The sequence below is a fragment of the Temnothorax longispinosus genome, chromosome 11 (genome assembly GCF_030848805.1).
Source record: "Temnothorax longispinosus isolate EJ_2023e chromosome 11, Tlon_JGU_v1, whole genome shotgun sequence".
Taxonomy (NCBI): domain Eukaryota; kingdom Metazoa; phylum Arthropoda; class Insecta; order Hymenoptera; family Formicidae; genus Temnothorax; species Temnothorax longispinosus.
The window spans coordinates 1,472,827-1,488,822 of record NC_092368.1 but is presented as its reverse complement, the minus strand read 5'-3'; the positions used below and the strand labels follow the sequence as shown (position 1 = coordinate 1,488,822).

At 36.3% G+C, this 15,996-nt stretch overlaps 3 protein-coding genes across 4 annotated transcripts in view; 1 reads left to right on the top strand and 2 right to left on the bottom strand.

The window, feature by feature from the left end:
* Positions 1-233: 233 nt before the first annotated feature.
* Positions 234-2,387, bottom strand: LOC139821799 (uncharacterized). Its single transcript, XM_071793133.1, has 4 exons — positions 2,247-2,387; positions 1,447-2,035; positions 923-1,279; positions 234-636 (listed from the first exon to the last, which is right to left on the bottom strand). The coding sequence occupies exons 2-4, from the start codon at positions 1,518-1,520 to the stop codon at positions 363-365; spliced, it is 705 nt and encodes a 234-aa protein (XP_071649234.1). The 5' UTR covers positions 1,521-2,035; positions 2,247-2,387; the 3' UTR covers positions 234-362.
* Positions 2,149-7,224, bottom strand: LOC139821798 (uncharacterized). The gene is made up of 6 exons (XM_071793132.1): positions 6,756-7,224; positions 6,262-6,433; positions 4,469-6,023; positions 3,991-4,166; positions 3,521-3,913; positions 2,149-2,470 (listed from the first exon to the last, which is right to left on the bottom strand). Exons 3-6 carry the CDS (start codon positions 4,576-4,578, stop codon positions 2,436-2,438), a joined length of 714 nt encoding a protein of 237 aa, XP_071649233.1. The 5' UTR covers positions 4,579-6,023; positions 6,262-6,433; positions 6,756-7,224; the 3' UTR covers positions 2,149-2,435.
* Positions 7,225-8,409: 1,185 nt separating this feature from the next.
* Jar (Myosin heavy chain 95F jaguar) overlaps positions 8,410-15,996 on the top strand; it is a 17,973-nt gene continuing 10,386 nt past the window's right edge. Inside the window, exon 1 of one of the 2 annotated variants that reach the window (XM_071792953.1) lies at positions 8,410-8,570. The gene's annotated coding sequence lies outside the window, so the exon portion shown is untranslated. Of the gene's footprint in view, positions 8,571-9,741; positions 9,823-15,996 lie in introns of those variants that run through there. The other variant, XM_071792954.1, reaches the window with a different exon arrangement.

Below are 15,996 nucleotides of genomic sequence, written 5' to 3'. Positions count from 1 at the left end.
TCCATGTTTATCATGGGACGTAATTCGGATCCTATATATATATATTTTTTTGCCATTAATTAGAAATTAATTAGATATAATTATATAATTATATCTAAAGAAAATGTTTAAAGAATTTAAAGAAAATATTACGTAAAAATACTTGTGTATCTCTAGGAATTTAGTGATTTTAGTTCTGAATGTTTGGCAGCATAAACAGGTTGAGTCTTTTTTCGATGAGTCTCGGAACACCAATCGTTTAAATTCGGTTTATTTAACATACAATATGTCGATCAAAATTCATTTATATTAAATATAATCACATTGTCACTGTACATGACAATTTTCGTCCATCGCAAAACTTATTTACAGCATTTAATTATTTACAGCATTTCTGAACACTTATTAGATATCCGTGTGTGTAATCGCTTTTTTTTTACTAAAGTCTGTAAGTTCAGTATCTGACTTTCTAGTCTCCTGATTTGCCGTCGCAAAAGTCTTACGGCCAGCTTTTGCCGCATGATTTTTTTTATCACCACTTCCCAGTAAATTTTAGCTTGCACTGACGATGTGGAGATTTCTTCCCATCGAACGTCATACAGATATTTCTTGCGGTTCTTCTCCGGCTCACTTGGGCCTGCTGGAGCGAGCGATAGTCTACACCAAAAATTAATTATTTTATTAGAGAGAAAAAATGCCATTTACGGATTTTGTTTGGACTGCACATCTTGGTAGTCTAATAATATTGTGTGAATTTTATATACTTTCACACAATATTATTAGACTACTAAGATCTAGTCGGGACCGTAAATGGCATTCTTCTCTCTAATTGATTGTATATCATAACGGTCGTGTTTTACTTATTATAAATTATTTTGTATTTAGTATTTTTTGTTTACTTTTATAAATACCCGAGCATCATTACATATTAAATATTTCTCACCTTTCGGACAGTTTGTCGTCTCTTACAGCTTTTATATGTAATTCTACAATTTTTGAAACTTTGTTCTCAGGGGCTCTCTCGCTATATTCAATTACAGCAGTGTTTGTTGACTGGTTTTCTTTAATTATTGTGCCTTGATTGTTCGAAACTGTCCAAACTGTCTCATCCTTGGTCTCCTTGTTTAGATGGAGGGACGGTATCGCCTCCTTCTTCAAATAACGTTTGCCTCCGACTAGACTGTACCTAAAGTCCTCTTCCTTAAAGTGACGTGAGCATATTTGCGACGATCCGGTAATCTTCTTGTCCGTGCCGATCACGAGCGACCATTTCTTCAGCAATTCGTCCGACTTTGGGAAGCTTAAATGAATTGCGAAGTAAATAACGAGATACGATATTCATTGTAAAGAAACTGTAAGTAGACAGAAAATAATCCTTCGCTTCGCCAGTAATAACTAATAAAATTGTTGTTTAATTCGACCTGACTGACCACCTTTATTGAATGCTAATATTGTAAGTACACTTACCCGAAAAGCGACACATCCAACAGTGATTCGTCTTTGCTCGCACGATATTTGCAGCAGATGCATACACGTGTCATTGTATGTCAAAAAGAGTATTAATTGTCAATAAAATGGTGAAGAAAAAACTTTAATACTTCAAATATCAAATTCTAGTGTTCTAGAGTAAATTGATACAATCTAGAACAATGTAAACAATGTAATCACTTTGACTTAGGAGTATACATGGTTCAAGAGTCTTTTCTGTCAAATAATCCAAGAACAGAGTTAAAGGCGCTTTTTTACTCTGTAGTCAGTTGGAGTAACCTAACCCCAAAAAATCAAAATAATGCATTCATTTCGCGATAGAATGGCAAAAAGTATTGGCAAAAATATCTTTCATATATATGCGTCAAATATCTTCTCTCTAATAAAATTTCTCATTCGAATTGTCAAAGTTCTCAGCTTGTCGTTTCTGTTTATAAATTAGTGACAGATCGTGATTGATCGTGACAGATCAAGAAGGACCCAAAAGGACCAACTCCGAATGACAGACCTCGAACTTCTTCCCTAGGCCATAGATTTCGCCATATTTTGCGCTGGTTATGCGCGGGCTCTAATTTGAAAGGCAATCGATACAATAGAAAAAAGATATAAATCTAATAACAATCCTATATATATATATATATATATATATATATATATATATATATATATAAATACTATAAAAAGATTTTATTAATTATTTACTTTTAATTGAAATACAATTTTGTTGAAATTACTGTAAGGTAAATGTATAAATGCCTGGACAGTTAGTGGACACGTACCTATGTCTGAACACCTTCACTTATTTTAGTTCTTAAATAAGTGAATTAAATCGAAGTGTGTTTAAAATTGCAACAGATTAGAAAAATATAATCTGATAGATGTAAAATTGTATATACAAAATACAAATGTGTGTATCCGTCTTCGATCAGTCATAAACTTAAATATCATGTCCAATTCTTCTTTTCTCTTTAATTTGAGTTTACTGATGCACTCTTATTGTACCCTGAAAAAATATTTAGAAATATTAATTAATTAGCATAACAAATAAATAATAAATTATACAAAACTAAATGCGAAACAAAGACATTTTTAACAAATGCATGTCCCGGATAAAAAAAGTTTAGTAACAAATAATTATAATTTAAAAAGTTCGTAAAGAATTTAGAAATTCTGTGAATTATTTTCATAAATTGTGAGAAAATGTTCACCAGGAATTTTAGCAGAGGTTACACCAGGGATTACTTTCTCGTGTAAGTTTTTATTGTTAGTAAGTTTTGTTATTAAATTTATTTGAAGATATATAGGTATTTATTATGGAAACGACTTATAACGTATAAAATATTACACATGACAAGAACATATAAACAATATAACAAGGATGAGAGAACTGAATAGTGGATTTTGCATGAACTTTTGCATTTGTTTGAGTAATAATATTAATATTTTCGAAAAATTTCGTATGCAATTCTGTGATATAATTAATAAATACTGCACTTGATACACAGTTGCTTTTAATACATAATAAAAGTAATATATTGTTTCTTCGTCTATTGTAAAATATGGTTTTTTCTGTTATCAGTCCAGTGATCGGATTAATTGATAAAAGTTGAAGCCCATATCTGAAGTAGGACCAACAATTGTAGAGTTTAATTGTAGAGTTTAAAAATAAATAACTTAATGGTTGTTTTTATGATTGACAGATGCCCTTAACCATAATCACTGCTACATTACATACAGGCAACTGTGAACAATTCTGTGTCTTCAAAACTTATAACTTGGTATGTTGTTATATTGTAAAATAAGTGTGCTTTTAAAGACACGTTTATACAAAATATGCAGTATCTATTAATTTTTGGCAAACCGTCAGTCTTAATTTTTAATATTTGAAATACGTTGTCTTGTAATCCGGGACATATATGACAGTTTTGTGTAAATCTTTTTAGAGTTACAGCTAGGTAAAATAATTTATTTGCTAAGTTATTATATACTTTGGGACTTGAAAAATATATGGATAAACAATATTATTTGAATGAAGCGCTATCGTATTTTCTACCTTTTGCATTTTGAAAGAGACGTGCTTGCATTTTTAGAAAATCGGATGTCTGTTTTGGAAAATATTTGTCTAGTAACATATCTAATGCATTAATATCTTCATTTTTGGCTTTTTTTGCTTGATGTAATTCTAACTCCAAATTGCTTATCCTTTTTTTATATTCTGTTATCTGTTGATGTACTTTTCGTACAGATATAGAAGATAATGACAAAGGCGTTTGTGTTCCTGGTACATCTGATACATTTGCTATTGTTCTGTCTATAAGTACATCCAGGTCCATATTATTAGATACAGTCAAATCCAATGCAGTATTTTCTTCTTGCGTATTTTTAATTTTTGAAGTGTTTATACAGCGTGTTTCTACATTTGAGCTACTTGAACTTGCTTTTTTATCTGTGAAATAATATTATATATTATGTATAATATTATTCTAATGTTATTGGTTATTGTATTATTTGAAAATAACTTACCATTATTTTTCACAATATAACTTGGAACGGCATGTGGCTGCAATCTCGTTTTCTCATAATTTAAAAACATATAATTTGCAAAATGGAGTTTGCATACTCTATAATCTTTATAAAGTTGTATGGCTGTCTTTGAAGTCAATTCCTCTCGACCACAGGCTGATACCCATAACTTTGACCTTTAAGCAATAGCCTTTCTTATGTTTTTGTTTTTTCAAATTTTTGTTATATAATCAATAACAATTAAATTTATCATACTTTTGGTCGTATTAAATAGAAACATAGGCAAATATTACTTTCATTAATTGTTTAATAACTGATTATAGAACATGGTTTAAAAATAAAATCAAACTCAACTTTAAATGCAAAGATAATTTTAAAATTGGTCTAATATTTGAACACTGTCTAATATTTCAACACTTCATGCAATCGGCCTTAAAAGCCTATAGTAAGTGGAAAGCAAGTAACATAATAAACTGACCTTTCTGCATCTTTTGGGAATCGAAACAAAGTTTCTTTTATCCCTCGTTTGTCATTACTTGCACTTCGGCAGCCTTTGAAGGCACAACGATATCCACCTCTTTCAGTCATACTTTCACTTATATATATATATATATACTAACTGGATTTTAACAGAATAATAGCACACAATAATTGAACACAATATTGACTATACTCAACGGATTTAAATGACGGATTAAGATTTTTTTTTGGTGGTTGTTAATTCCGGTTGGAATTATTGACGCCTTCAACCCTTCCTTTGGGCTATATAGCGTAGTTTAGTGATGATCTATGTTTTCTTCTACTTTATAAAATCCTTTTTAACTTGTACAATGTGACTGATAGAGGTTATGAATCGTGTTATGGATAGATGTTGCAGCTACTACATATGTTTATTGTTTACAGCCGCCATGTTGTTGGTTGTGCGATTCGGTCATGCGCGAGTGACAATGGGCGCGTTCAGCAGACACAATTCGGTTTTAAGATAAATTTTTTTTATTAAGCGGTCTGAGATAGATCATGGCATACTTTCTTTGTAAACTTTTTGAATTTTTGCAATATTTTCAAAATTGAAGAAAATATAGTACACAAAAATGTGCTGTGACGTCATACCTTATATGCGAAATCTTTTGAAGTTACCGTCATCAAAGAAACTTTAGCAAGCTATAACTTTCTCAAATTTAGGGTTTTTTTTTTTTAATTTAAAAAGTACTAAAAATTGGCTTAGATTCTCTACATTAATTATGGATACCGCTTAATAAAAAAAAAATGTTAAAACCGAATTGTTGCACAACTGTTGAGTTCGTCTTATCAACAATCTGCCTTGATTGGTTCGTTCTAAAAGTAAGAGCCAATCACGTTCGACTGCTACTGAGCGGCTTGGTCTGCTGAACGCGACCAATTATTAGGGCTGCGTTCGGAAACTTCATTCGGGTGCACACCAACGTAGAGCTCTAGATTTACAAGAGTAGCGGAAAAGTCGGACATTTTTTACCCAACAGGACGCGAAATATGAACGAGACATGTAAACCGCTTTCCATTACTCACTGCCAATACAGAACATTTATAGTATACGTAACATATATAAATGCATTATAAATTTGTTTTGTGGTATATATCTATTTGCAGTGAATAATAAAACGCAGTATAATTATTATATTTTTAATGCACTCTGTATGATATTCAGGATAGTGAAATAAAAACAGTAGTCTTGAAATTTTCTATTTTCTTATGTAGTCGTAATTGTATTTTTCAAAGTAATTCCTGTTTCTCAATGTCAAACGAATATTCTGGTATTGGACGTGGCGATTATATAATAATATTTAAAGCAATTAAAAATTAATTACAATATTGAGATACTGAGAGTTGATTAAAAATTAATTATTTTACTTGTTCTTGAGAAATCTACAGAACATGGTGCATCGAGTATAATGTGCGATTCTATAGAAGGACATTATTAGTTGAAGATGGTGCATCGGGTATAATGTATGATTCTTCAGGAAAAGGATCGTTATTAGTTGAAGATGGCCCATCACCTGGAAAATTTACAGTGCATGATACATCTATATATATACAGCATTAATATTGTACTTTCATGCAATATTATCTTTAAATATATTATGTACCCAGATAAGAAAATTGGGCAAATATTGTATAATAATTGCAGCATTCACAATTTTATACAAATTTTGTCATATAATGTTATACATCTTTTACTATCGGGGTACATTCATTTATAAGTATAAATATATGCATTAAAATATAAACATTTACCCATGCATAGTGTATCACTTCCCATGTTATCAATTAGCGAGTTTCTGTTAGCTGTTAGCTGGTGGCTCTTTACATCTATGTAACGCATGAATATAGATGGAACAGCATTGCACTTCAGTTTTCGTTTTCCGTCTATTCTATGTTGCTCATACTGATCAGGAGTGAAATGATCCTGGAAAATGCAGTAACGTCACTATTTGTGTAATTTATTGTGCATTCTTTAATAATAAATTTGTATTTCTGTCTGCATTATGATTACGATGCTCTCATTATCTAATTATTTATTACGTGACTAATTCGTAAGCTACATATAAAATGTATAAATATAGAAATATTTATATTATTAAGCATTATTATAATACATATACTATCTATTTTCTACATGGTACAGCGAATATCCTATAATATATTATAATATAATATAAAATACTATAATATATTATACAATTATTTTATAATATATTATAAAATATTATAAAATTTCACTGTAATACCTCACAGAGTCTGGTGTTTCTGTTCGGCGTCCAGCATTCTCGTCCGATTCTGCGAATCCATTCAGCTCTACGAACAGAATCAGACTTTCCAGACGGTAAAAGATGGAAAACTTTTCCTTTTACTTGCCGCGAAAAGCAGCCGTCTGCACAACACTGCGGCATTTACTACAAAATTAGCGTTAACGCTTTTTTCATATCCTTTTAGTTACACAAGTAGACATCAGACCACATCAAACAGGTTATGCCGTCTTTGTTGTGTCGAGAAAGAGAACGATGGGTGGAAAAGGGAGGGAAACCAATAGGAACACGCGGTTGTCGGCATTTTCGCAAGATGAAAATTTTCCGACTTTTGCGCTACTCTTATAACACCAACGTCGTTCTATTCTTGTTCAATTTTTAGTAAATAACAAAGATAGAACGACGCGGTGTGCACCCGAGTAAAATTTTCGAACGCAGCCTAGTACACTTTTTGGTAAAGTGAACTTAAGGCCGGTTTCACCATCTCCGATGCCAACCAGGATTGGTCAAATGCAATTGGTCAGTTCCAATGGAATAATCGGCTGATTAAACTAATCGGAGATGATGAGGCCCTTATAATTAAAACGGAGAAAAAATTGACCAATCATATTTAAACAGTTCGGCAATTGACCAATGCAATTGGTTAATTCTTTCTCCATCCGAGATCTCGGAGCGATTTCTAGCATCGTGGACACAAGACTTTTTTTATGTGCCTGGATCACAAATTAATATAGGCCCGGATAAACTTGAGACCAGAATTTCCGTGATTTGATTACTGACAGACTTTTGCCCCTAGGTTTGAGTCCGCCGGACTAAATATATAAAATATATGTATCTATATGAAATCTATTATATTTATAGTGCGTCGATAATTTACCTAATGTTATAATTAATTTGTATTTAACAAAATACCAACATTTGATAAATTCACACGCTGTCGGTAACTATCAACGTCAGTTGATCGACAGAATTTAAATTCAAAAATTGGCAAAGTAAACTGTATATTAATAATAATATAATAATCATTTCTATTGTGTTATAAAACTGCGATCTATGTTAGAAATATATAATATTATATACAATTTATTATATAATAGATATATATCAATAGTAATCTAATAAGTGAATAAATTAGATAATTATATATATTACGCTTATGATATAAATCATTATTTTATATTGAATAATACAGATAAATTATTATATTACCTCCGCAATCACATTAAAATACATATCTAAATAAAAAAAAACACATGTAAACTACAAAAATTATTTTCTATTACATTATTTATTGCAATTACTGATTACGGATTTAATTTGCATTTCATCTTAACGTTCCGCGTTCTTCCACTGATCTCAAGATCGAGTACATTGCTAGTACCAGCAACAACAATATCATCGCGAGAATGGCCCAAATTTACAATTTGAGATTCATATTTCAAGTGGCGAACAGTTTAACCTCCGCATTTGCAAATTCACTTTATTTGCACGCTCCATCGTGCACCCCTCGGTCCTTACAACATTCCGAGAGTTCTAAGATCATCTCCGAACGGGGGTACTGGGGGGGTACCACTGATTGTGAGCGACAGCGACGGCGGCGGCGGTACGCGCGATCTACGTGCTGGTACGATCGCTGTTTGCCGCGTGGCATCGGCGGAAACGGCCGTGGATCGCCGAGCGAGCGAGCGGGCTCGTCGCTCCGGAGTCGCGCCGACACTGCCGACAGTTGCATGTCGGATTTTGTGCCGTTCGTATAGTATCGCCCCGGCCGGCTGACTGTCCTCGCACGGCGAGACGGTGAGTAAATCTGCCCTGTAAACCGTCCGTTCGCGAAAATCGGTTTTTGCGACTCGCGAAACTCGCCGGAGCCGCGATCGCGCGCTCCGCCGCGTAGAGCGATATAAGAGCCGATCTTCGATCACCTTCGCTCGAGCGCGCGATTGAATCGTTATATTTTCGACAGGTGTAACTGGCGATATTGTCTTCGTGTAATACGTCGCGAGTACGTGCTCGATATTTCGATCCGCCGGGGATAAACTTTGCGAATGTATAAGAACAAGACCGGTGCGAGCGTCGAACGAATCAGAGATCAACTTGTGCTAGCGACGCGATTCAAAGACAAGTTTGGAGAACCGGTAACTCCAGAAATATAAACAGTTGATACAATACGGAATATTATTCTCTTTTTTTCCCCAATATTTTGCAATTAATTTCTGAATAGAAACTCCGATATTTCCAGTTTCGAAGACGCGAAAGTAAATTCGCGCTGAAGGGAAAGCCATGATGTATCGATTCTTCATCTATTTTAAAAGATGTCCTGTTTTGCAAAAGATAACAATTTAAAGGAATAACAAATTAAAGGAAAACGTTAATGATAATTTACCGAGATAACACGATGTTCAAAATCGGGATATAAGACGTCTTATGATATAACGTCTTGAGTGTGTTATTTGGATAAATTATATATTATTAACGTTGTCCTTTAGTAAATTATCTTTTGCAAAACAGAACATTTTTTAAAATTAAACTCTTAAAATTAAGACGTCTTATGCCCCAATTTGAGACATTGTGTTGTCTGGGTATTAACTTCAGCTCTTGCATCGCCAAGAAGTGGACTTGGTTTACAATTTTTCCTTAACACACACTCATACTATTTATACAACCTACAATCTTTATATTTATTACTATCTATTCTAAAGGGAAACGTTAAAATCAACACATTCGTTGTTACCAATTTGGTCAACAATAAATAAGCGGGGCAAATGATTCAGGCGCTCGGACGCGCATAAGCTTTACGTAATGTATCACCGTATCCCTTTTACGGCGGCGCGGCGGAGCGGGAATGAAAAATCGCCGTTGGGAAGTCTTTTTCCTTTATGTGCATGCACGCTCGCCGGTTTATCTAGTCCGTGATTAGGAGAGTGGAACGGGGGAGGGGGGGCGGGCGCGGCAGTGCACCTGCAGCAATGCGCGAATGCAAAAGCGCGCGGCGCGGCCTGGCCCGTGTGAATTAGTGTGTGAACCTGCGTAAGCGCCTACGTGCACCTCGGTAAAACAATCCCGGTGGCCGGGGGCTGGAGGACGAAAACGGAAGGGGGGGGAGGAGAAAGAGAAAAATTGCCCGCGCTCTCTTGCGCGTAATGTACGATGATACGCGGCACCTCGCTCGCGAAACGCTCGGCGTTTCGATTGCGAAATATATAGGCGGGTGGATGAGTACCTTTGCAAAACCGTAATCACCGTTGCCGGTTGCGCCGTTTTTCCGCGTGTTTTCGCAACAGCGTCGTTTTTTCTTTTTTTTTTTTAGGAGAAAGAGAGAGAGGGGGAGGGAATTACGAAAACAATGATCTTAGACCTGAGCCAGATCCCGATAACGATATACAAGTGATAACGACGTGTGAAAGAATTTTTCTCAGATAAGTCCGATATACAATGAATCAGAGCGAATTGCGAGCGGTCGCTGTTTAAAGCGTTCGTATTTACACTTAATTTTCTATAAGTATATGTGTATTACATGTCGCGAGTCGCGTTCTTCGTTAAGATTCGAGATTGTCTTAATTACCGCGAAATTCCTATGTATAATTACACCTTATCTCGGATTTCTTATCGAACGCGTCGTGTAATTACGGTACGCTCGGTGTTACGCCGTTCTTCTGCAGTTTAATCATTCATGCCGCGCGTCATATTAATCACGAACCTTAATAGGGACAGTTAAACCAATTTCACGATTCCTCGGAATTCTTCCCCATTAATCGTTGTTGCTCGAAAGAAGCATCATCATCAACGAGTCCAGTAATCATGATTAGCTTTAAATTCATAGAGAGCGACCAGTTTGCTCTCGAGTATCTTCAAACTCGATCGAAATCTTTCGTCTGAGAGAGATTAAGTACTTTACACATATATTTTTGAATACATTTTTTTCCGCGAGCTATCGAGATTAACCCGACCTCAGCGACTCTACAAGGGACCACGTGCGATACGCTCTCACGTGTTAATATATCTTCGGTATATTTTCACACAGCCACAGTCTAATGATATCTACGAAACTCATCGAAATAATCGGAGATAGCGACGAGCGTTCACCCCCCGTTGTCTTTTTTAGCGAAAGTGCCGCGGCGAAAGTGAGTCGACAGAATCGAGATTACCCCCGTCGCGAAAAGAGCTTCGCTGTCATTTTAGCGGATCCTTTCGACGAACGTGTCGTGTACGGATGTATTATGACGCGGCGCGAAGTCGCGTTACGCAACCGCGGAAAAAGAGTTGCACGATCCTATATATGTATATGTAGGTGGGCGAGTGCCGTGTGCTGTGTGCTGTGTGCCGTGAGAGACATCGAGGACGCCCATGACTCATCCACGGTCTCGATCGGCGGGTGCACTTAAACGGCGGATCGTCGCCACTTCCGATCGCGCCGTTCCCGAGGCCAGTATCGATCGGTTCTCTCTTTCACGGAGAATAAATCGTCCGTCAATTTGCATACCGAGCCTCGGCTACGGCGAGCACTCGCCAAGATCAATTTCCGGCCGTTTTGGAGGGATAAATATTACACACATTGTTAAACCGATGACATTTGCGATGCATTTTGCAAGGAGTCACGTTACATCATTGATCGAAAAAAGTTGACATATATACACCAATAAAAAATCTTGAAATGAGATTATATTATGTTAAACGAAGAAAACTTGTCTGAATAAAATCATTCATATTATAGAACTAGTGATTTGCTTCAAAGGTTTCGATATTCGAAGCTTTGACATAAAAATCTTCGAAGATCGAAGTTTCGAAGAATCAAAATTATACAATTGTTAATTTAACATAATAGTAATAGTACTGCAAATAGGCACACATTTATTAAATTATACGACAAAATCCGAATACAATTTTTAATGTTGCTATTATGTCGTTTATGTCGCAAATATATTTTTCGAAGACACCTTAAATGACCTTAAACTTCGAAGGTTCGAAGCTATCGAAGAGTAACAGCCCTAATTTATATAGTTAGTTATTAAACGAAGTTTTACATAATTCAACCACGAAAAAAAGTTGAAATAAAACGTTGAAATTCTTATAAAAAGATTATATATCTATTGTTGCGTACATATACTAATATCCCAATGTTGATTTAACACTTCTTTTTTTCGTGTGACCAATGCCATTTAATGGTGACAAGCGGAATAATAAGCAGTTAAATTAGCGGTAATATCCGCATATTGCGCAAATTAATGGCGAATCTGTCCACTAATATTTCGGTGCATCGAGAGATACGGTTGAACTATTTTGCCAAATGTGCCGCTCCATTAATCGGCGCAAAATGCTGAGCGGAACTGGATGCAAATGGGAGATCGCGGGACCGAAAGCTCGACCCACACTGCACTCGATCTAATCACCAAGTGCTTTTGATGACGGCGATGGTGCGAAGGTTGTTCCAATTAATGTTAAACGACGTAAAATGATGAAATATACATCGCCGCGGCCGTGATTGAAACAAGAAACTCATCATCGCGCGGCGAATTTATTATAATTAGATCTCGCGTTTACTGAAGTTTATTAATTAACACTCTGGGGGAATAAATTACTGTATTTTAATAAACGCATCTCGAACTGTATTAACATATTATTACTCGCTGACTTTATTTTCGATATTGCGATTCGGAATAATTTCCGCAAAGAATGTTTAGTAATGCGATTAATGTCGGACTAATAAGTTTCAATATTACACGAGGATTATATCCCACGTTTTTTAAATTTTAGATACGCCGCTAATAAAATAATAGATAAAAATGTCACAGATATATGGATCTATTTTCTCGAGAAAGCATTATATTAAAAAAAATGTTTTTCTTTTATTTTGGCCGTGGGTTTTGGTGCGGTAAATTCGGTGAGCGCTCACGCGTGTCTCCCTGTTTCGGTATGCCGGTCCCACCTGCCGTTTCCTGCTTCCTCTCGCGTCCCTTTCATTCCCTCCCGACCGGGCCCTTTCAATGGATTGGGGGCCTGTCGCGCGGTACGCGTCAGCGCGAGGCACCTCCGCACGCAAAGTACATTCGGATCCGATCCCGAGGTGCGCATTAGCGCGCGATTGTCTCCGCGAGAGCGTGAGGTCGCGCGAACGAAGGCGCGGAGAACGCGAGAGGCACCGCGCCTCTCGCTCGGAGAACAATACCGGGAAAGCGATCTCTGACAGGTCGGGCGGAAGAAGAGCAAAGACGCCGTGCCCGTGCGAGGCGACCCGGGGGGATCGATACCACCGCGCCTTGCTGTGCCGCGAATTAAGAAAAAAAAGGGAAAAGAAAAAAAGGAAAGGGTTAACGAGACGACGGGAAGGGGAAAGGAGGAAAACGACGCAACATCTGGACGTTACGGTTTCTTCTGCTATATAGTAGAAGAAGGTGAACGAACCGAAGGCGAACGATTCCTCGCCTCTCTCTTTTTCCTCTTCTCTCTCTCTCTCTCTCTCTCTCTCTCTTTTTCTCTTTGCAATGCACCTCGCATCTCTCGGAACGCAGAAAATTGCTTCTTAGCATGCTTAGACGCCGCGACGTGTTGCAACATTGTTCGCCTCATCGTTCGGCCGTATCGCTTCGGTATAGGGATCGATTTAAGGAACCGTTTCGATATACGTCGTCGCCGTTGTTCATCACGCGGAGATTCGTTCTTGTGGATTAGCGCGATTCAAAACGCATGCACCGCCGCGTCGCGTCGCCGCCGTCCCGTAGCCGCGATGTCCTGCGGATCGATGCAAGGATTTACCGCTGGCTTTTACCGTTACGATATCTCTAACGGGATGCGGAGAGTACGACAGAAGGAACAAGGCAATTTCTCGCGCTTTCCAGATCGACCGCGCGTTCCCAGCAGTTGCGACTGCTACTCGACACGGTAATCGCGGTGTAATATATCAAGTAACAATTGCGGGCATTCAGAGTGTCTTTATTTAGCTACTCCACCGAACTGTACCGAGTTTTGCGTTTTGTCACGAGCTCGTCTCAGATATTTTATTTTAGTTTAGAACGAAACATAAAATTAGGGCATTCAAAGGCGTAACAAACTGAAGACAAAAGAAAGTAAAGATAAATAAAAGTAAAGATGATTAATTGATTATACCTAGATTTTTATACACGGTGTTCCAGGTAAAATTTCAGGGTATTGTAGGAAATTGAATTTGGAACAAAAAAGTTCCTATAAATATAGGAAACGCTTCGTTGAAAAGTTATAGCTAATAAACTTTAAAAAAATTACGGTTTTTTTATTATTTTTAAAAATATAACTCTTTGAAACTCTTTATTTATTTGAAAAAAGTTATAAAATGAATCTTATATAGGTAATTAAATAACAAACTAAATTACACCAATTTCATTTAATTATGATAAGGCCTTGAAAAGAAAATAAGCTCAAAACAATTAAAAAAGCAGAAACTTGAAAAAACCATTATTCGATGATCTTTGTATAAACACTATATTCGTAGCATTCGCGCTTTAATGTAACAATTAGTAGCATAGTTATTTTTAAAAGTCACCAAAGAACGTGATTTTTTTAATTTTTATTAGCTATAACTTTTTAACGAAGCGTTTCCGGACTTATGTTTATGCGAGATTTTTTGTTCCAAATTTAATGTGTTATAAGACCCTGAAGTTTTATTGATCTGACCTGGAACACCCTGTATACGGAGTTTCGCGTTTTGTCACGAAAGCTCGTCTCAGACTATTTTATTTTAATTTAGAACGAAACAAAATTGGGGCATTCGAAGGCGTAACAAGCCGAAGACAAAAAAATACAATAAATAAAAGTGCAAATGAATACTTATATCTAGATTTTTATTCAAATACTCTACCGAACTGTATACCAAGTTTCGCCGTTTTGTCACAAGCTGGTTTCAGATATTTTATTTTAATTTAGAACAAAGCATAAAATTGGGGCATTCAAAGGAGTAACAAACCGAAGACAAAAAGAAAGTATTATACGATAATATAAATAAGAGTAAAGATGAATATATCTAGATTCCTGCGCAGCTCGCTTTTTTTTAAGTAAAAACGTTGTTCATATCGGATGCGCTCGCATGCAAATGTGACAGGTTTAGTGCACCGTGTCGCAACCGACGACAAGGGGACGGAAACGACGGGGGGCTTTTTCGAAATTCTGTCACGGCGCGCCGGCGGCGCGTGTAAAAACGCGAGATGCAGCCGCTCGTGACGACCTTTGATCGCGCTTGCTTGCCTGTCGGATTGTCGAATCTGGTGACGCCGGAAAATACATACGGAACGGCGTGGCGTGGCGCGGCCGTGTCGCCAGAACGACGGAGGAAATGACAAAACGACCCGTCGTTTTGTGCCTTTCTGTGTCTACGATTTTATCGTATGCCGTGCACGACCACCTGCACAACCCCGGAACGTGTCCGCCGCGCAAGCTGAACTCGAAAATCGTCGGAAGGACTGCGTTACGCAATCGCAGAATTATCTTTGCGCGATAGCAGACAGGTGGATGAAAAATTGAGGAATTTGTGAATAATAATACCATTTGAAAAAAAAAAAAACAAAAAAAAAACAGATCTCCAATTTCTACAAGGTGTGTCGAGAGTTGCCCACATTTTTGTTTCATCTAAAGATTCTCATTTGGTAGTCAATATTTTAATATATGCACATGTATCATAAGTCGCGCCCCATCTCTGGAGAATGAGTTGACGAAGACAAAATAAGTCGAAAATAAAGAATGACGAAATTACGTTTGAGCCTTCTTTAAAGAGTCAAATAATTGAAAAATTTATTTGGATTATTATTTTTATTTGAATTAAAAGTTTGTGATTGTTTTGATAACAATAAGAACTTAAGAATTTTTTAGAAGTTATACTAAAGAAGTACTATAGATTAGAAGGAAATATATACTTTAAAAGTTATTTGATTGAAATTCTTTAAAGAAGGCTCAAACGTAATTGAGTCATTCTTTATTTTCGACTTATTTTGGCTTCGTTGATTCATTCTCCAGAGATGGGTCGTGACTTATGTGTGATACACTATATATAAATATATTAATTTTAAAAGCGGTTTTTCAAAAGTAAAAGCGACAGCTTTAAAAAAGAACTGTGTTACCATTTTATATTTTATATATATGGAATTTCTTTGGCGGGACATTAATGCCGAAAGAGATATAATTCAACAAGTGGAACATAATCCGACAATGTCTGTTGTTTTAAGAAAAAAGATATGGAAGGAATACATGTGGAGCAGCTGCA

Excerpts from the sequence above, each read along its gene's own strand:
- LOC139821799 (XM_071793133.1), bottom strand. The coding sequence starts at position 1,520 with ATGACACGTGTATGCATCTGCTGCAAATATCGTGCGAGCAAAGACGAA. Across the intron at positions 1,280-1,446 it reads TTGGATGTGTCGCTTTTCGG|CTTCCCAAAGTCGGACGAAT; the intron begins GTAAGTGTACTT and ends AATTCATTTAAG. Across the intron at positions 637-922 it reads GACGACAAACTGTCCGAAAG|ACTATCGCTCGCTCCAGCAG; the intron begins GTGAGAAATATT and ends TTTTTGGTGTAG.
- LOC139821798 (XM_071793132.1), bottom strand. The coding sequence starts at position 4,578 with ATGACTGAAAGAGGTGGATATCGTTGTGCCTTCAAAGGCTGCCGAAGT. Across the intron at positions 4,167-4,468 it reads TTCCCAAAAGATGCAGAAAG|GTCAAAGTTATGGGTATCAG; the intron begins GTCAGTTTATTA and ends TATTGCTTAAAG. Across the intron at positions 2,471-3,520 it reads TCTCTTTCAAAATGCAAAAG|GGTACAATAAGAGTGCATCA; the intron begins GTAGAAAATACG and ends ATATTTTTTCAG.